This window comes from Rhynchophorus ferrugineus, unplaced genomic scaffold, assembly GCF_030347505.1.
Source record: "Rhynchophorus ferrugineus isolate W39M unplaced genomic scaffold, kcgeb_rfMv2 rfM7, whole genome shotgun sequence".
NCBI lineage: Eukaryota > Metazoa > Arthropoda > Insecta > Coleoptera > Curculionidae > Rhynchophorus > Rhynchophorus ferrugineus.
This window is the reverse complement of record NW_027472586.1, coordinates 3,857,151-3,879,160: the sequence shown is the minus strand read 5'-3', so window position 1 is coordinate 3,879,160 and position 22,010 is coordinate 3,857,151. Positions and strand designations below refer to the sequence as shown.

Genomic DNA, 22,010 nt, shown 5'->3' with positions numbered 1-22,010 from the left:
TTTATAATATTCTATAAAGATTAGTATACTACCATTCGATTCAGCATAAAATTCTTTATAACTCTTGTCAGTTTCATTAACTTGCGATTATTTTAACAGAAATGACAGCAAGAAAATTGAAAATGGCTAAAAATCGCAAATTTTCACGACTATATACATGGAAAAATTGCGGATTTTTTTTATCACTCGGATAAAGATAAAACTCTCAAAATATATGTATTTTGGTGTGAAATAAACGAAAATCCGTGTTAAATATCTTTGAACTTTATACTTTTTAAGATATGTGATGTAAATCGAAATCCACTCATTTTTTGAAAATATATTTTTCACTTTATAGATTAAAAACTAAATGCTCTATAAAGATTAGTATACTACCATTCGATTCAGCATAAAATTCTTTATAACTCTTGTCAGTTTCATTAACTTGCGATTATTTTAACAGAAATGACAGCAAGAAAATTGAAAATGGCTAAAAATCGCAAATTTTCACGACTATATACATGGAAAAAGTGCGGATTTTCTTTATCACTGGTATAAAGATAAAACTCTCAAAATATATGTATTTTGGTGTGAAATAAACAAAAATCCGTGTTAAATATCTTTCAAGTTTATACTTTTTAAGATATGTGACGTAAATCGAAATCCACTCATTTTTTGACAATATATATTTCAGTTTGTAGATTAAAAACTAAATGCTCTATAAAGATTAGTATACTACCATTCGATTCAGCATAAAATTCTCTATAAATATTGTCAGTTTTATTAAACTGCGATTATTTGAACAGAAATGACACCAAGAAAATTGAAAATACCTAAAAATCGCAAATTTTCACGACTATATATATGGAAAAAGTGCGGATTTTTTTATCACTCGGATAAAGATAAAACTCTCAGAATATATGTATTTTGCGGTGAAAGAAACGAAAATCTACTTTAAACTTTGTTAAAGTTTATACTTTTAAAGATATATATCAAAAATAGAAGACCTTTAATTATTTGAAAATACATTTTTCATTGTATAATCTCAAAAATTCAAGGCTGTATATAAACTATTATTTATAATTATTGTATCTCTTTAACCTGTGATTATATTTACAAAAATAACACTAGAAAACTTAAATTGAAACTTCTTACCTCTCATATAAATATAAACGTATATAATATAATATAATACTGCATAGTACTTTAATTAAACAATACTGCAGTTAACGCTGCAAATGCTTAGGTACATTTATAGACGGTTTTTTAAAATAAAAGAACTTTAATTTTCAATAAAAACATACTTTAAAATAAAACAAGTCACAGAAAATAATTTTGAAACCAAATAAATGCTATTTATTTAAATAAATATATAGAAAGAATCAATTTATATATTCGACCATCTTATATACACAATATACCACAGTTGTCATCATTTAGAACATAAAAAACGTAATTAGACTACAATCGGGATGTTCCTGATAGGTAGATGAAAATCGAGATGTAATTAGTCATTCATGAGTAGTTAAACATATTATATGTCAGTGAATTATCATATTACATACGTATTCTCGCCACTTCAGTTCTTGTTCTGCACATACTTTACTTTATATATACAATAACTAGTATTTTATTAAATACCATCTAACTGAGTAGTTGAATATTCTACGCAAAGTGTAAGTAATTTATGTTTATATTTAAAAAAGTGCTTTTTATTAATACAAACATCATTTATCAAGTTTATCAAGTAAATAACTAAAACAACAATTCATAACTGAACATTTTGAAGGAATACTAATCTTTTTACTATATATTTTATGGCCATAATTCATAAACTTTTTTAATACTTATCTAAATCTAAAATAATTATCATATTATTTACTTTTTTAGTCCAGTGTTCCATCATTATTTCACCAATAAAAATTCATCCTTTAGTCTGTGATATCCACCAAGATTATACAATGAAAATCAATCAATAATCAGGCTTTGGTTTTTTAGAAAATAATAAAGTTTATCTATTTTCTTGAATGAAAACTAAAGGTAAGCCAGCTGTTATGTTGTTAAAATTTCGCTCTATATCCTGTGTTGTCATAAAATATCTTGAGAGCGTTCTTGTTAATACCAAAGTTAATTTTTGTTAATAGTCTTTACAAGATTCATTTTTACTCTTGATGTATAAAACAACATTTGATCCTGAGGCAAATCTAAGGGGAATTTGAAATGTATCTAGATAATTTCTTTTTAAATCTCGGAAAATTAACAGTGACACTATTCTGCCTAGTTTGTTTTGGGCGCTAGCTCGTTTGGATACCGAATTTTTGCCCCTACATCACTTATATATTGTATAAAATATATTTTGTATATATTATTTTAAATGCAATTTGATATTGAATTTGAATGTGTTCTTGTTAATTTCTTTTTGACTTGTTTCTTCCATTGTAATTTGACATCTAGTGTCATACTAAATATTTAACATTATTTACATATGGTACTATAGCACCATTCAATTTCTAGACTGGTGGATTGTTTAGTTTCTTGTTGATAAACTGAATATTTATGGATGCTTGCTGTATCATCCACAAATTTAGCTATCATAATTCCTTCGAGTTGTGGTATGTCACTAGAATAAAGCAGATATAAGATATTTGTTGCTTTACTCCTGCTTGTATTTATTTTAGTTCAGTAATACTCTTCTTATTGTTTAATTGTGCAGAGTCTATTGGAGATGTATGATTTTAATATCAGTCCTACTCCCAAACTTTATCGAGGGCTTGTACTGTTCTTAGGAAAACTGCACAGCATATTTATTTTCCTGCCAAAGGACGCTCAATGATATCCATTATTCTATCGATATGGTCGATTATTGAATGTTTTTGTCGGAATGTAAATGAAACTCTGTGCATGTGGTGGGAAAAAGTTGTAGCAATATTTTAGTTTAGAATATTCTTGTTCATGTTTAATTCTGCAGAGTCGATTTATCAGCATTTTTTAAAATTTATGTATGAAGTCTTGGTGCCAAATTCCATCGAAGACTTATGCTACGTCTAGGAAAACTACAAAACATATTGATTTACTTTCCAAAGAAAGCTCAAGGATATGTATTATTCTTGTCGATTGTTGAATGTTATGAAAAATATTTCGTTTAATATATATTGTACCAATGTTTCTAGGAAAGCCAGTAAATATGCTACTTAACGACCACGCATCTAATAAAATTGATTATTCCGTCCCAAAACTACTTCGAAACATTGCGACACCTACCCTATCCCCCTTCAAACCCCAACCCCCTCACGCCACCGCGGCTCTAAACCGACACAACCCCATTACCCAATTCCCCGCCGTGGGTGGACAGCTTTCCGTTCATTGATCCTCCTCGAGCATTATCCTTCTCCCACCCATATCCCTATCCCTATAGCCGTCCTTGTTCGACGCTAGTGCGGTAGCGTTTCGACGGGATCAACATGGCGTTGGCCAGACGCGTATTCGTTTTGTTTTTGTCGGAGGTCGTCTAAATAATTGGGAAAAGTTCGCGACTCTGGCGAATTAGTGTAGGATTTGTACGTTGCGTGAGACTGGAAGGACTGATTTTCGTATTGTATTCGTCGGTACGGTTAAGGTACGCCCGCTGGACACGGTTATGTCCCATATGGTGAATGTCAACAGTCTATGCTTGGTCGGTATCTATGGCATCGGATTTGAGTGAGTTTAAAGGTAACCATACTTTTTCTTTGAGTATTATCGCTCGATCACATCAACATATAGCGTGAGTTATATCTTTGTATGTTACTTAATATTAATATAACCTTAAGAACTTTCTCGTTAAAATATTTTAAATCTCATTTCATAATAGTTTGTGTTATTCATAGTTGTACAAAGAAAATTCGTATTATTTAACAATGAGGCAGAACATTGCACATTCATTTTAATTCATTGATGATAAATTTCTATACATTATCCATTATTATGACAATGTACTGTGGCCTAGATTTCACTATTTCTGGTCAAAATTCTGTAGCATTAATAGAGACATTCTGAGCAACATTACAAAGTTGTAGGAGGTGTAAACCATGGGTCAACATAGTAACTGCCTCTCCCTTGGACGTTAATACTTAGCAAACGTTTTCATGGAAATTATGCCACAATTATTTACCTGTCAGATAATTTAGTAGTAATAATTTAGTATTTTGGGGTGAAAACGGCGAAAATACATGTTAAATTGCTTTAAAATTCATTGTTTTTAAGATATGTGTTATCCTTTAACTTTTTTGAAATTATATCTTTCACTGCATAACTTAAAAACCAAATATAGAACAAGAATCATTATAGTACCATCAGATTCAGCTTAAAATGCTTTATATAATTTATAAGTTTCATTCACTTGCGATTATTTGTACAAAAACGACAACAAAAAAACTGAAAGTGGCTGAATTTTGCAAATTTTCGCGACTATATATATATATATATATATATATATATATATATATATATAGATATATATATATATATATATATATATATATATATATATATATATATGCAAAAAGTATTGAAAAAAATGTACCTCTTGGATAAAGATAAAACTCTCAAAATATATGTATTTTATTCTATGTATATATAAGTTTATTTTTTTCAAGATATGATGTGATGTAAACAGAAATCCACTCTTTTTTTGAAAATATTTTTTTCACTGTATAACTTAAAAATTAAAGACTGTATAAAAATTATTATACAACCATGCGATTCAGCATAAAATTCTTTATAAACTATGTAATTTTCATCAACCTTTGATTATTTGCACAAAAACGACAATACAAAAACTGAAAATCTGAAAATGGAAAAATTTGCCAACATTTTTTACCTCTCGAATGGAGATAAAACTATCAAAATATATGTATTCTAGGGTGACAGTAACGAATATCCATGTTAAATTGCTTTAAAATTAATAGTTTTTAATATATCTGATGTAAACAGAAATACTCATTTTCTAAAAATACACTTTTCACTGTAAAACTTAGAAACTAAGGGCTGCATAAAAAAATTATACAACCACTCGATACAACATAATATTCTTTATAATATATGTAATTCTCATTGACCTATGATTATTGTTATAAAAATGACTCCAAAAAATGACTTGAAAATGTCAAATTTTGTTGAAAAAATGCGAAAGCTTTTTACCTATCTATAAATATAAATCTTTCAATATATATTGGGCTAAAAAAAATTAAAATCTATATTAAATTACTTTAATTATTTTTTTTTGTGTGCTTGTGTTATGCGTTGTTTTCCTAAGACTATTGGCTCCAAGAGGCTATCATTATGGAGCACTATCTCTAGTTTTCTTATCGCTAATTTGTCTTAAACAGCATCTGTTCTTTTTCATCGAAAAATCAAGTTATATCAATCCCTAACCGCCATATCCACCTGATTTAGCACCACTACTCTTTTCACCATCCCTTTAAATAAAAAACGCGAGTAGTTTGTTTTGAATCAATAAAATAGGATATCCAAGAGTGATTATATAAATAATTAACATTTTCTTCATGGCATTGAATTACTATATTTTCTACGTGAGGTTATGATTGCATTTGTGAAATATTTAACGAAATAAGTAGTGCATCTTAATTATTTTACTGAATCGACTGGTGATTGTTATACACGTATATTTTTAATTGAGCGTATGTCGGTGACTGATGCTGATAAGTACGTAGCAAATTTTTGTATTATTCTGGTTAACGTATACTGTACCAATATTCTGCGTGGATTGACAAGAAGAAACGAAAGAGTTTTTAGGAAAAAAATATTAAAATATCACTGATTAGCAGTAGATCCAGTCCATTATATATTATTGAAAATATGCCTGTTTTATTTTTGGTTTGCTTTATGTAACATTAGTAACAGGAACCAATTAATATTTTGTTTAATTATCTTAACTTAATGGTAATGAAATTTTAATGATCTGGTTAGTTTTTAAAATAATGTAAATATTGGTCTCTATCTGGTTATAACCAGTTTGATTATTTCTAATAACCGGAATAATGCGGTTTTAAATTCGTTCATTTCTATTTTATGACCCCTTCTACTATATACAGGGTCCAAGAAAAACTATTACTTTTAGTGGCAGATCTCCCCAATATAGTTCTTGTGTTGATTTGTCAAAGATTCAGTTCAATTATATGCAGTCAGAGATTTTTTGTGGTGCGGTGTTTGTTGTTACAATTTTTTGATTGAAGAGACATCAAACACTCTCGAGAACAAGTGGCAGATATTAATTTAAACGCTTAAACTGTGAGGGGCTTGAATCAAAGAAATGGGACCATAATGTCAATATTGCAAAAATACACAGGAACAGTTGGTAATCACATGATACCAGGTCTGGCCTATAAAGTTGCAAGAGGACCTATTAACCAAACTCCCAGAGTTTTTGCCATGTCGCTAGCGATGTGTGTGGCCTGGTGTTGTCTTAGTGAAGCACATATCCCATCCTGGTGGCCATAGTTTTCAGTTTGTCGGCGATTGCTTCCTTCAGACGGGACTTTTTTGGCCGTAAGGGTGCAGCTCATAGTATTTGATTCCTTGCAAATTGCACTAAATCCTTCCTGGCCGTCAATCCTGGTTTGATCGATGTTTATGCTGGCTCACCATGACAGTTTTTGTTTTAGGTAATCGCTAACGATCCATTCTTCATTGCCAGTCACCATCCGCTTCAGAAATGGATCGATTGTCTTGAGATTCACAGAGGGAAATTGGGTACATGAGTTTTTTGGTTTAACTTATATGGTACCCATTCATCCTGTTTCTTTTTGTAACTAGACATTCCCAAATTATTTCAAATAAGTTTTTTGTGCAATGTTTAGCTTTTTGACAATACTAGCGGTCAGATTCGGACATTTTCGTGATTTTATCTACATTTTGAAGTCAAAAATGTGCTTGATTGACTGTTGCAGTATCAAAAACGATAAACGATATTCACATTTTCAGCAGCCTGACCTACATTTTCGCTTCTGTCGAAAAATTGTGAAATATAGGGTGCTTTCTCTTTGCTGATATCCATCTTTGACGTGAAAGCTATATTGTGTAAACTGCTCGAGTTTTACAGCGCCAGATACTGGCTTCAACGTTACTGAGCATGACCTGACTGAATCGCTGTTTTATGTAGCCTCAAAAGTAGCCTCAGATAGTGAAGATCTGTCAAAAATACCAGTAGAAGCAGTGGTTAGTAATGATCAATAATATTACTGAAATGGTGAAAAACCGTAAACTTTACTAGCTCAATCAAGGCACTAACATATTTACGAATAATATATGAGGCTTCAATTTTGTTCCAGGTGGCAAGTATGGCCACTACAGATGACTCTATGGACGATGACGTTTTTGAATCACAAGAGGACGTCGATAACAAGCTGAAATTATTGGACAACCATCACTTGGACCGAAGACTAAACACTCCATCGCCTACCGGCTATCGAGGCTATCAACCGCCAGTGGAAGTGTTGAATTTATGTAGAAGTAACGTACTAGACGAAGTAGAAGTTACGATACATAAGGTAAGATATAAATAGTGACCGGTATTGTTGATACCCTACTGTAAACTTATACTTATTACATAAAGTACCATTTTTGTGTTAGTGTTCATATTTTAGAAGTTGAAAATGTAGCTTTTTGGTCAAATATTGCCCAGTTCTTTTCTTTGTATGATTTTTGATTGCATAGTCCGATTCAAGCTCATTTGTGAGTAACCAAGACGTTTAAAAGTGAAAGATAGTGACTCTAGAAAGGAAATCTCATTACAGTTACGTTCATGAGCTCTCTAAGAAGTTCTCCTATATAATATTAGAGAACTCGCCTAAACAGATAGTACAGTAACTAAAATAGTAGTCCCTATAGTGGTTTAAACCTAAGTACTTTTCTAGAAAGACTTTATTATATAAGGATAATTTAGATTTTCTTTCATATGACCAATACATTTTTTCCTATTTTAATTCGAGTTCTTTTGTGTCCTTTTTGATATACTTTTTGAAATCAATTTTTCTATCAAGATTCATGTCAAGGTTCAAGAATTATTCATATATATTGGTATATGAACAGTTTGGTCGTAAGTTAATTCAATATACACCGATATACTTTCGTGGAATATTCTCCATGTCTGCATCCACTTATTTATATTATTACTTGGGTTTTGCAGTTTTCTGGTTCATTACATTCGAAATATCTTTGTTGGAAACTCAATTTAATGATACAAACAAAGTGATTATCCAGACTTCAAAGCATTTAGAACTGTAAAAATATTAGTAGATGTTATGTCAAAGGGAAATAAATTGTTTTGAATCAAAAGGTTGGCTTTAAACTATAATACTTTTTCAGAACTTTTGATTCCAACTGTTTTCTTTTTATTATATTCTTATTCATATAAAAAAAGGTGGAATGGAAACGAAAGGACTTTTTTGAGAATTTTTTTTATTATTTGATTAATATATTGTTACTAGTCGTTTAAGTCTAACCTACAATTTGTCTTTATAATAACTTAAATCTAGGTATATAACTAGAAGGACCCATCGGACCTATCTCAGTCTCTGGTGAAATAATGTTTATACATGTCACTGCTGTATTTTTTTAATATATTCACCTCACTACACAACACTACACAAGATCAGATGGTTTGATTCTTTTGAGTCTGTATCCTCTTCTGGTGGTATCTAATAGTTCCAATATTTCAATATTCGTATGAGAATGGAGTCTTTCCTCATGCCCCCTTGCAATTCTCTTGATATCTTGACTGACTGTGGGTATCTGAAGGTCTCGATGTAGTTAATCAGTCCTATAGTATTTGGGTGCACCCACAATACCTCTCAGGACTTTGTTCTGAAAAATTTGTATTTGATTTATGTTACTCTTTGCAGAACATCCCCATAATTGAACTCCGTATGTCCATATAGGTTTCAATATTTGCTTATATAATAGCAATTTATTATGTACTGTTAATTGTGATTTTCTCGCAATTAGCCAGTACATTTGCGTATATTTCAATTGCAGTTCTTTTCTTTTCTTCTTTATAAGTTCCGTCCAGCGAAGTTTTGCATCGAGATTCATTCCAAGATATTTAACGTTGTTGCTATATGGAATGTTAGTGTTATTTAATGTTATTGGTGCTTGTACGGTCTGTTTATAGGTGAACTGCACATTTACAGATTTACTTTCATTAATAAAAAAAAATAATCAAAAATAATTATCAACAGCTTTAATAAATTTTTTAGTTATATAACTTTTTCTAGGAAAAGGAAAACAACGTTTTAACGCTTTTTTGCTCGTTCATCTGACTGCTTGACGGAGATGTTTTGGCGGTGATATTTCCCGATTTGTGCATTTGCGAGATATTTTTTGTGGGTTACACGAAAGCTTAGATTCCCCTTTCTATTTCAGACCATCCTCCTGGGAGACAGCGGTGTGGGGAAGACGTCGCTGTTGGTGAAATTCGATACAGGAAAGTTCGAATCGGGAAAATTTTCGGCTACAGTAGGAATCGGATTTACGGTAAGCCTCTTTTATTTTGCGGTGATTCACCTTTGAACAGTACTGTTTCATAGCCCATAACAATAATAGTTACGATTATATGCAGGCCTGTTATTAAAAAAGTAAAAACATGAAACACAATTAAACATTTCATTTATATTTACCAAGTAACAATTCCTTGCAAGCCATATCTTAATACAGCCTTTGCCGACCATCTGTTGAGTTCCTGTCTCCAGCATGTACTGCGATATATCTGCAATGGATTATTAAAATATATTATAATTTACAAAACCGAATCAAATGTTATTCTAACTTTTAACTTTTTTCCATCAACTGACTTTACATTTTTTTTATTGGGATCTTGCCAAGGATGGCCTAATGTTCTATTTTGAAAGACCTATATCTGCACACGGATTGAAATAACATAAATAGTCTCCCTTAAGTATATTATATTAAAAATTGTATTTTTTAAAAGCTATGTCTGGAAGTTATATTGAACCTCTTCGTGGATTATCTTTATACTGTTTAAATCCTATGTTTCCTAATAGTATTTGAAGAGATTACTTATATTCTTCAAGAATCTGCATACCCCTAGGTTTTCTAAAGGCGCTTTCCATACAGTTATTTCTTGAGTAGAGCCTAACATCAAGATATCTCGGTGTTTTCAACTAGAGTAACCACAAACATTAAGCAGATGTATTAAATTTATCAAAACCAGCAAAGCGTCAAAACAACGTTCGTCGGTTTATAATCTCTTATTGTCACTAATGTTTTGAAGAATATTGCAGACGTTTAAGAACCGAACAACTTTTGCAGGTTGATTCGGTTAAATGTTCGAACGTAACAGGTCAAATTAAAAGTCCCAGCCTACCATAGTAAAACACATTTTTTGGCAAAATTAGTTTTTTTTATTCGACACAATTCCCTTTAATGGTGATACACTGACTATAGCGACCCTCCAATTTTTCTATACCATTTTTGTAGTACGATTTATACGAAAATAGGCCTCAGTTTCTACGATCACCTCTTCATTCGACGAAAATTTCTTCCCAGCGAGCATTCTTTTGAGATCTGAGAACAGGAAATGGTCGCTGGGGGCCAGATCTAAAGAATGCTGTGGTTGAGGAAGCAATTCGAAGCCCAATCCGTGGATTTTTGCCACCTTTTTCACTGACTTGTGACACTGTGCTTTGTCTTAGTGAAGTAACACTTTCTTTTTCTTCAAATGCGGCCGTTTTAGCGATTTCGTCCTTTAAACGGTCCAATAACGCTATGTAATAGTTGCTGTTGATGGTCCTTCCTTTTTCAAGAAGGTCAATGAAAATTATTCCATACGCAAACCAAAATACAGACGCCATAATCTTGCCAGTCAACTGTTGCGTTTTCCCACGCTTTGGAGCGGGTTCATCGTGTGCAGTCCACTTGGATGACTGTCGATTGGACTTCGGAGTGAAATGATAGGGCTACGTTTCATCCATTGTCACATGTCGATACAAAAACTTGGGTTTAGTACGCTTGATCATCTTCAAACACTGCTCCCAATCATCAATCATTGTTGTTTTTCGTCAAAAGTGAGCTCGCGCGGCACCCACTTTGCACAGAGCTTTCTCATACCCAAATATTCGAATGGCATGATGTACAGGTTCAGTTGATATCATTATAGTATCTGCTATTTCATTCAGTTTCAATTTACGATTATGGATATTATTTATGGATTTTTATGGATATTTTATGAATTTAATTCTAGTAGCGCCATCTATGTGTCAGGCCGGGGACTTTTCAATTAACCTCTTAGTGTATCTCCTTTTAACTAGAATGGAATTAATAGGAAAATATTGTCTAATTTTAATACGAATTTATAAATTGCGACAGGCAATACATCAAACATCTTGGTGATGTGAGTACGTTGTTATTTTGAATAGAGTATATATGAATCTTATTGGCCAGACCGTCAATAATAACACAGAATTCCGAACAAATTCTTCGTATTTATTGAATATCAGACGCGCGAACAAATAAAACCTAATCAAAAAATACAATCGCACTCGTTCTTATTTGATATCGTTTTCCACGACATATCGACGCGATATCCGCGTTATATGTACACAATTAGGCGGGGTTCGTAACAAGAACAGGAAAAATATTAAAATAGCCGGTGATCAATCCTGGAAGGCGTCCCACACCATCCCTGTTTGGCGACACAATCGCTATTTGCATTTAATAAAGTCCGGGGCCGAGTTCGATTGTGCTTAGCGAACCCTTATCTTATCATTTAATTTCCTGGACGTATTCAATGATAACGGGGAATGGGAGAGTATTATGAACGTTAACCTTATTGTACAGACCGATGCGGTGTTATACGGGGGTTGTTTTGTTGCCGGAATATCCCGGGAAGTGCGAGTAAGTTCTGATGGTTGTCTTAGTAGCTTCGGAATAACATTCAAAGGAGAATTGGAACCATGCACTTTGTTCGAAGTATTATCAATTGACAATATTCTGATTCATATTTCGGATATTTTATGGGTGCCATTCCAGAAGAAAAGGTCCTCTTTTGTGCTAAGCCATTCATTGCGAAATGTTGCTCTGGTAACATGTGCCACTTTTGCTATATCTGTGCGAAAAGTTGGTAATCAAATGGAGCGAGATCTGGAGAGCATGGCGGATATGATATAACTTCTTCCGAGTGATTTTAACACTCCTTTGACTGGTTTTGCTGTATCCTCAAAAGACTACCATGAAAATAAGCGAGTTGAAATACGAATTTTGTCAAAATTGTACCTATTTACCAGTTTTAACATTCTGTAACTTCGTACTCTTCCCATATCTCTAAAGTAGTATGCTTACTAATATAATATATATGATATATGCTAATAAAAATGTTCTTAACGCATTTCAAATCATTGATTTTTCCTTTTTTTTGTTATATGTTAGAATTTCCTTTTTACCAACGAGAGTTTATCTGAGCTAGACCTACTGTTTAACGTGGGCTCCGAACCGCTAACTCAGCCTGGTAGTGACCAACTTAAAGACTATTACAGAAGACATCCGGTCTTAACCAACCTGGTTACTGGCATGACTGGCATGGTAATTCCCTGTGGGATTATCCACAACAATCACAAACATAAAGTACATCCATGCCCCGGCAGGATTCGAACCCGCGACTATCGCAACAGTAGATGGACCATCATGTCGCCTTTGCCACTGCGCTAATGAAGCCAGCTAACGACAAGACTTATTGAACAATCTAATGATCTAACGCTTTACTCACGTCACCAATACCACTACTTAAGCTACCTAATTAAAAATTATTTATTATAAAGTGCCACAAGTTGAAATATTATTGAACAAAGAACCCAATAATACTTCAAGGACTTTTTTGCCCAGTATATACATTAATCGGTAATACATTTTTTCTAAAACCACTGGTAATAACTTATATTTTGTCATCCGAAAAAAAGAACTTGATAACCGTAAATATTTCTCTATATTCATGACACAAAATTCAATCATTTTGTCTAGTAATATAATCGATTAAAAAAATTCTTAACATGAATTCGTTTTGTCCATATGGAAAAATATTTGAAGAAACTTAATAGAAGAAAAAAATCGGTTTAATTTTGATGCTTTTAGCTTTTATTCGTGGAGAATTATGGTACGGTTCAGCTTATACGTGCGAAGGAGATTTACTTACTTGTCTCTTCTTAAATCCAGACAAGAAAATCCCTTGCTAAATCGTAAAATATTGGTAAAAGGCGGTGTATAAAAAATAATCGATTTTCTTATCCAATGACAAGAGTTATTTAACAATCTGATTCAACTTTAAAAGTCGAATTATATTTATTATCTAAATTTGTTACTTATTTTGTATTACTTAAGCTGTCTATAAAAAATCATTTATTATAAAGTACCACAGGTTGAAATATTATTGAACAAAGAACCCAATAACATTTCAAGAACTGTTTTTCCCAGTATGTAAAATAATCAGTAATATTTTTTTTTCTACAACAACCGACAAAAACTCCACTTTTAAAATTAATTTATATTTTCTCATCCGAAAAAAAAAACTTCATAACCGTAAATATTTCTTTATATTCATGACACAAAATTCAATCATTTTGTCCAGTAATATAATTGATTAAAAAATATTCTTAACATGAATTCGTTTTGTCCATATGGAAAAACATTCAAAGTAACTTAGGTAGGAGAAAAAATCGGTTTAATTTTGGTGCTTTCAGCTTTTATTTCGTGGAGAATTACGGTACGGTTCAGCTTATACGTGCGAAGGAGATTTACTTACTTGTCTCTTCTTAAATCCAGACAAGAAAATCCCTTGCTAAATCGTAAAATATTGGTAAAAGGCGATGTATAAAAAATAATCGATTTTCTTATCCAATGACAAGAGTTATTTAACAATCTGATTCAACTTTAAAAGTCGAATTATGTTTATGATCTAAATTTGTTACTTATTTTGTATTACTTAAGCTGTCTATAAAAAATCCTTTATTATAAAGTACCACAGGTTGAAATATTATTGAACAAAGAACCCAATAATATTTCAAGAACTGTTTTTCCCAGTATGTAAAATAATCCGTAATATATTTTTCCTAAAATAACCGGCAAAAACTCCACTTTTAAAATTAATTTATATTTTCTCATCCGAAAAAAAATTGATAACCGTAAATATTTCTCTATATTCATGGCACAAAATTCAATCATTTTGTCTAGCAATATAACCGATTAAAAAAAATCTTAACATGAATTCGTTTTTGTCCATATAAAATAATAATTGCTAAAAGGAAAAATATTTGAAGTAACTTAATAGGTGAAAAAATCGGTTTAATTTTGGTGCTTTTAGCTTTTATTTCAGGAAGAATTACGGTACGAAGGAGATTTACTTACTTGTCTCTTCGTACGTCCAGACAAGAAAATCCCTTGTTAAATTGTAAAATATTGGTAATATGCGATCTATAAAAATATATTTTATATGTGTCGTTTTTAAGACTTTAATATGGTTAAGTGTAATTTTCTGACAGATAATTAATTATATCGATAATAAAATATGTTTGCATCAGCATATGTACCAGAATTTCATATACACTTCAACCAATCCATACCACATCATAGACACTTATTTTCGTACTGTCTGCTGCTAATTTTTTCTATTAAATAATAAATAATTCTATTACCTAAACAAACTTTTATAAACATAAAATTAACCTAAAAATTACTTCCTAACCACAACCCTCGCAAATAAAAACGCGTATAGTCATTCCAATAAAACAGCCAATGCGTTTCATCAAAATGAATAATGCAACGTTGCCGCGCCAAATTTAAGTTCTCTCTTATTTTGACTGTGACAACAATATACTAACGTAAATAAAATAATGAAACAAAAATAATGTTATAAAATATAATTTATTATAGTCCATCTAATGCATATTTATTGAAGGACTTAAACTACAGTTAATTAAAATTAAACAGCCCCAATAGTTTGTAGGTTAGAGTTGTTTTATTATATATAAATTGACATATGAGGAAGTTGTCATTCTGTCTCTTTTTAGCTATGATAATCCTTATTTTGACTGTGACAACAAAATACTAACGTAAATAAAATAATGAAACAAAAATAATGTTATAAAATATAATTTATTTCAATATTATAGTCCATCTAATGCATATTTATTGAAGGACTTAAACTACATTTAATTAAAATTAAACAGCCCCAATAGTTTGTAGGTTAGAGTTGTTTTATTATATATAAATTGACATATGACAAAGTTGTCATTCTGTCTCTTTTTAACTATGATAATCCTAATTAGTAAAATGAGAAAGAATGCTTCGAACTTAAAACGTATTTTCCGTTTTTATAAACTGAATTTGTTAATACGTTCGAGGGTGTTGATGACGTGCATTCGTTGTTTTATTGGAAGAACTATACTAGAATAAATGGTTTTTTAGAACTGGTTTAGAATAAATGCACATGAACTTGATCTATATCTATCCTCTTTTACTGTTCTCGTAATATAACATGTATCAGTCCTTAAGGAAAGCTGTCTAAAGGAATATTGTTTTAAAATTGTTATTTTATTACTTATATCCTGGATTAGTTATCGTTAAAACTTTTCCCGCATGTAAATTAATGTTTCCTTCAATTTCATTGGATTTACTCGATCTAAAACATAAAAATAAAATATTTTTTTACAAAGTGAAAGGGACTATATTAATATCTATAATGCTATCGATTAGTACTATCTGAACGCCTAAATAAATTCATAAACTCTACGTTATTATAGCAACTGATAACGGTGCAAATTATTTACATCGTCGCGAAAACTCCCCCGACGTCCGACAAGGATAATAGCGAACAAATACGGTAATTGATAAACGTTTCCGTGCACTCTGCGATTCCGTCGAATAAAAATGTGTGTTTTTTAGTGATTTCTATTATTGTCGGCCGAATGTAACGCTTTCTAACTGCGGACGTACGTATCCGAGCTGCCCCGGCGTGCATATTTTTAATATGGAATGCTTTCAGATAATAAGGCCTGATTACGGTACGTCTGCGTTCGTAAAGACGGCAAAATTTCGCGCTAGAGCTTCGGCGAGTGAAGTTCGATCGGTCTGTGGAAATTCGATCGGTTTTCGTAGTCGGGATTTTGTGATATAGTTAAAGTAAGATGTCTTAGATAACGCAAGTATACGTGCTTTTGGACTTGAGCGACCTAAAGCTGTTTATAAGGTAAATTGCGGGGCTGAATCCAAATCGGCAGCTTGTTTTTTATAAAATTGGTTCTAGTTTTCATTATTTTACAGTACTTAATAACCATTAATGGCCATTGAATTATTAAATAAAAAATATAATTGTTCGCCCAATTCAATTATCTCTTATAGTGTCCGAGATAACAGGTCAATTGAAAAGTCCCCGGCCTGATACACAGATGGCGCTACTAGAATTAAATCCATGTCAATCCATTCAAAAGATGCGTGTATAAATGTGACAGCTGTCGGATCATTTATTTGTGAATTATAGTATTTTGAGTGAAGCAACTTTTGTTATTGTGAAAAAATGGATAAAAAGGAATTTCGCGTATTGATGAAATATTCCTTTTTGAAGGGAAAGAACGCAGCTGAAGCAAGAACTTGGCTTGATGCCGAGTTTTAGGACACTGCCCCCCAAGAAATAAACCATCAAGGATTGGTATGCTAAGTTTAGACGTGGTGAAATGAGGATCGAAGACGGTGAACGCGGTGGACGCGCAAATAGGTTGTTACCGACGAAAACAACGACGAATTGATGATTCGGGGCAGTGTTTGAAGATGATCAAGCGTAATAAACCTGAGGTTTTGCGTCAATATATGACAACGGATGAAACATGGCTCCATCATTTCACTCCGAAGTCAAATTGACACCAATCCGAGTGGACTGCACACGATGAACCCGCTCCAAAGCGTGGGAAAACGCAACAGTCGGCTGGCAAGGTTCTGGCGTCTGTATTTTGGGATGCACATGGAATAATTTTCATTGTCCATCAACAGCGACTATTACATAGCATTATTGGACCGTTTGAAGGTCAAAATCGCTGAAAAACGGCCGCAGTTGAAGAAAAAAATAATGCTGCTTCACCAAGACTATGTACCGTGTCACAAGTCAGTGAAAACAATGGCAAAATCCATGAATTGACCTCCGAATTACTTCCTCATCCACCGTATTATCCAGATCTGGCCGCCAGCGACTATTTTCTATTCTCAGATCTCAAAAGAACGCTCGCTGGAAAGAAATTTTCGTCGAATGAAGAGGTGATTGCTGAAACTGAAGCCTATTTTGGATCAAAGGACAAATCGTACTACAAAAATGGTATCGAAGAGTTGTAGGTATCACTATAATCAGTGTATCACCCTTGAAGGGAATTATGTTGAATAAAAAAAACTAAGTTTGCCAAAAACTTGTGTTTTACTATGGTAGAACGGGGACTTTTCAATTGACGTGTTATAAGCTATCAAACGCGTAGGAATGTTCGTCTGGTCGGTCGAAATGTGTGGCTGTCGATGCGATTGTTTGTCCGAACATTCACTACTATTTTGTGGAAGGAATTCTTCTAGACTTCTACACTGTGGAAGTGGTACTGTTACAAGGAGGTAGAGAAAAGAAAAGAGCGAGATGTCGTCGTGATGGTCTTTTATAGCGGGGAACCGCATGATACTAATCCACCAGCGTTACCTACCTTTGACTTTGATGTAGGTGAATGCGTGGTGGCCTAAAGGGTTGTAACGGTCGCTACAGAACTTTTACATATATCATCTGTCCGCTCTGTTTTTCCATATACGATAAAATCGAAAGTTGGTCTTATGAATTACGCATTTTGTTCCAAACGTTCCATCAGAAATTGACGAAAGATGAACTACCAAAGTCCTTGACATCACTTTTAGATTTTCGCTATACCTTAGCGGATGCACCAAGCTCTCCTTGCTAGTCATTAGTGTCGCGCAAGTTTTGTAGGGGGAAATAATGAAGATATTAATACAGAAAATGTATTTTGAGCTCCAATCTTGTGGTAATTTTAGAGCTAATCATCGATTACGTGTTTATAATCCGATAATTTGCGGTTACCGAGTAAATTAAAACGATTCCCATACTGTAAACTTTGCGTTAGCTATTGGTTTTCGAATATCAGGACCGACAAATATTCCTTGACAAATTAGATGCTTTTCTTCCATAAAGAAATCGCTTTCATTGCTCGCTGGTGTTGAAGACGAAGTTTGCAATGCATTTTTTGGACTTATACCTTGACAAATTTACAATGGATTACTGACTTCAACACTGATGATGCGTCAGGATATTTATTATGTGCTCTTTTTTGCATGTACGCCGACGACATTCATCGAGCAAAGGTAGCAATCATCTACATTACTTTTGTGATCTTTTCATAACGTTGCCACAGAAAATGAAAAGTATACAATTTCACCAATCGACCACTTGTACAGTGTTACAATTACAATTTCAACAATGTCGGTACCCATGGTTTGTCAGTGTTTACTGCGTTAAAATCAAAATACTGCAAATACACATTGTTGAGTGCATTTATCACGATTTTTCTACGTTTACCGAACATATAACATCCACAAACACAAAACACTTTGAGTCGACTTTGCAATATTGTATCCGCGCTTTGTCTCTCAGAAACTAGAACCAATGTGGACACACGGATTGAAGACCTGAGTTCAGGGTATCAACTAACGTTAAAAGTCGTTCTCATTTGCTCAGGTCCAAAAGTTGATACGAGTTTGTCTAGTGTTTTACACAATCAAAACACCAATGAATCTTTAAATTGATGATTCTATATTAGGTGATTGAATATATTTTAATCATTTGGTCACTTTAAAAAGGTTTTTATTTAGTAAAAATCATTTTGCGGATTTTTTTAATGTTTTCGTCGGTAACAACCCCTTTTGAGCGTCTGCTGCGTTCACCGCCTTCGGTGCTCATTTCACCACGTCTGAACTAAAACCGGAAACTCAGCATCAAGTCAAGTTTTTGCTTCAACTGTATTTTTTCCCCTCAGAAAGCAATATTTTAACAACACGCGAAATTCCTTTTTATCCATTCTTTTTCACAATAAAAAAAGTTGCTTTAAGATGACATCTGTTGCTTAACTATTAGAAAAACAAACCAAAAGGTCTCAAACTACTTTCATCAAATATCGAGATATTCAAAAAACGTTTATGGTGATTACTTTTCAGTCTAGTTGTATATCTAAATCGGCCTTTTATTTTCAGCTAAACTCCCTCGCTCTAACGTTTAACAGCGCACCATAAAATACATCTACAATTTCTAAAGTAATTTTTTGACTTTCTTTTCTGACCTGTCTAATTTAAGCGCGAATCTTTTATCGTCCTGGAATTGTTAAATTTCGTTATAGGGCGATTCCATCCCTTTTACTCGACCATTATTATTTAATTAGTCTCATGAAGTTATTCGTCCGTGAACGTTCCATTTTCTTGAAATACGCCCCCTTTTGATCCGATTCTAAATAAAATCGTTCTTGACTTCACGGGCGAAACGTTTTTGTATCGAAAGGCCGACTTTTTCTGCCAAGAAAATTGTTAATGTTAGGCGCGGTACTTAATCTTAAATGGTTTCTAATACTTTAATTAACGCTCAAATTATTGCTGAAGTGCATATGGTCTATCCAAAGTAGCAGTGAACTCACGTCATCTCCCTTTATGACGTCGAAATCCATCCAATCAATTTTCGACCCTGTAGGAGTGTGTGAAACCAGATATGTATTGCCCGTATTGGCCTTGGAAGCCCTAGTGGCAAAGGTGAATTCCAGGATAATTGTTCTTATAGCATTATAGTCTGTTCAAGTTTATTTTGTACATACGTCATTTAATCGTCATCAACTCTGAGTTTTAGTTCAGTTTGGCTTTGACATACGACCAAATTCTAATCTAAACAAAATAATTGAACAGAAATGTTATCAAATATTATTTATTTTAACATTATAGTACATCTAAAAGCTACAGTTAATTTTACAGCCACAATAGTTTATAGATTGGACTTACAACCTCTTATCGTTGTGGCTTTCAAGAATTTTGCATTCGTCTGACAACCGGGCGATTTTGACAGTCTCATTCGTTCACGTGTTCGAACTAATCGCACAGCATTGTGTCTCTTTTTAACTAGAATAAAATGAGAAGGAAAATGTTGTCTGATTCTAAAACGAATTTACAAATTGCAGCAGGCAATACATTAAACATCTCGGTGACGCGTGTACAAAAAAGCTTTGAAGAGACACGTCAAACACAAATCTCATCAGCACAAATATTCACACTCAGCACGCATTCTTTGCCCAAGTTCTTACGAACCTTCAAAAACATTTAAATACCTGGTTAAAGGAGCGCAGAGTCGATGCCACTTGATAGTCTTCGGCGACAATATCACCATTATTATTATACACGGTAAAACCATAAGCTTCACATGACATACGATGATCTTCAGTCGCCTTTTTCCTTCAAAACTTTCCGTAAAAGCAATTCACTTGGTAAAAATTTAAACATCTTCAACTCTCTGAGAACAATGATTGTCCACAGTTCGACGAAATAACCCATGCTAAACAGCGAGGATTTAAAATGAAGTTTAATGCGATTCGATCTAAAACATAGTAATTAATCATTAAAATTAATCCATATCTGCCGTCGGGACTCGAACCTCCGCAAAAAACCGGACGGACAACGGGCGTCCGTGCGACGTTGGGACAGGTGATCGGCGTCTGTATCCATAGAAACGGAAACCTGGAACCAGACGATGGCAGATCCTGCCGCGGCATCGCTCCGAAGACGCTCTATTAGTGAAAATGTTCCGCCGTCCGATGGGGTCCGCGTTCCCGCTTTGATAGCGACCTTTCCCGTATCGAATGCCCGTTAGTCGTGTTAGTTGTCGTGACGTCACAGCTAATAGCCGATAAAAAATTTACGCGGTAGTTTCGGAAATTTAATTAAACCAAATCCGTGTAAATTAAATGAAATTTAACATCAAAATATTGAATTTAAACATCATTTAACCGTATAACAATAACAATTAATTACTCCCAAGAGGTAAGTAGAATTAGAATAATGTACAATGATGACCTCGTCTTTTTTCATCGTCGCATTTTATTAGAAACTTATTAAAACTTATAAAACTAAATTAAGTAATGTACGTGTCTTCATTTTTTTTCTCTGAGAAAGGTACCCGATGCTAATTTATTATAATTATTAATATTATTAGTTCTAGCCCAAAATAATTGAACTCAAATTGTTTGCTGTGAGCATATTTGTTATTAATTACTATTTGAACCGGACAAGCTTTACATTGTATGACACAATTTCTCTGTTATTCCATTGATAAAAACCTGAGCTATTCACATGATTTTCTAATACGTTACGGTTCTGAGTAATACTGCGTATATCTACGCTTAAAAGCTGTATGACCCTACAATGACAGCCGACATACTTCCATACCTATTGCATATTCCGTGATTTTAAGAGAAACGTATGAAAACATGAAACTAATTTTAGACCTAATCAAATACAAAATCTCTCGCGAAATGTTGTTTTCTCTGTTTGTGGGACAGTAGAGACACCAAAAACTACTATGAAGTTAGAAATTGGCCAAAAAGAACTGACTTTGTTTGTGGTAAATCAAACGTTAAATATAAACCTCTTATTATGACCTCTTAAGTGATGTTCAATTAAAATAATGCCAGAAAGAATAGAAAAAACAATGCGTTAGTGGCTTGGTCATCTCTAAAGAAAGTAAGAAAGTAATAAGATTTTTTAGTGAATAACTTACTAGAAAAATATAAAACAATCGGGTACAGAATATCTTTAAAAATACATTTCTTGTATTCCTAATTCTTAATTTCGTAATGGTGAGCGTTATCAAGGAAGATGGTATAGTAAAATGTTAGTAGATTACTTCTGGTTTATAATGAAAGAGGATTTTACTGTCCACAAGAGAAATTAGTATTTCATCACTTTCA

At 32.9% G+C, this 22,010-nt stretch overlaps 1 protein-coding gene and 2 long non-coding RNA genes across 9 annotated transcripts in view; 1 reads left to right on the top strand and 2 right to left on the bottom strand.

Moving 5' to 3' along the window:
* LOC143199538 (ras-related protein Rab-37) overlaps positions 1 to 22,010 on the top strand; it is a 66,094-nt gene that overhangs the window by 17,655 nt on the left and 26,429 nt on the right. Inside the window, exons 1-3 of one of the 7 annotated variants that reach the window (XM_076409427.1) lie at positions 1,534 to 1,655; positions 7,308 to 7,526; positions 9,400 to 9,510. In XM_076409427.1, coding sequence (XP_076265542.1) covers positions 7,317 to 7,526; positions 9,400 to 9,510 — 321 coding nt within the window. In that variant the 5' untranslated portion in view covers positions 1,534 to 1,655; positions 7,308 to 7,316. Of the gene's footprint in view, positions 1 to 1,533; positions 1,656 to 3,412; positions 3,743 to 7,307; positions 7,527 to 9,399; positions 9,511 to 15,938; positions 16,229 to 21,067; positions 21,085 to 22,010 lie in introns of those variants that run through there. The other 6 variants (XM_076409426.1, XM_076409428.1, XM_076409429.1 and 3 more) reach the window with 6 other exon arrangements.
* LOC143199548 (uncharacterized) overlaps positions 9,457 to 22,010 on the bottom strand; it is a 36,895-nt gene continuing 24,341 nt past the window's right edge. The window contains exons 2-3 of the long non-coding RNA XR_013006466.1: positions 9,654 to 9,742; positions 9,457 to 9,597 (exon numbers count right to left, since the gene is read on the bottom strand). This is a non-coding gene — a long non-coding RNA (uncharacterized LOC143199548). The remainder of the gene's footprint in view (positions 9,598 to 9,653; positions 9,743 to 22,010) is intronic.
* On the bottom strand, positions 20,373 to 20,913 carry LOC143199545 (uncharacterized). The gene is made up of 2 exons (XR_013006463.1): positions 20,699 to 20,913; positions 20,373 to 20,641 (listed from the first exon to the last, which is right to left on the bottom strand). It is a non-coding gene; the product is annotated as an uncharacterized LOC143199545 (long non-coding RNA).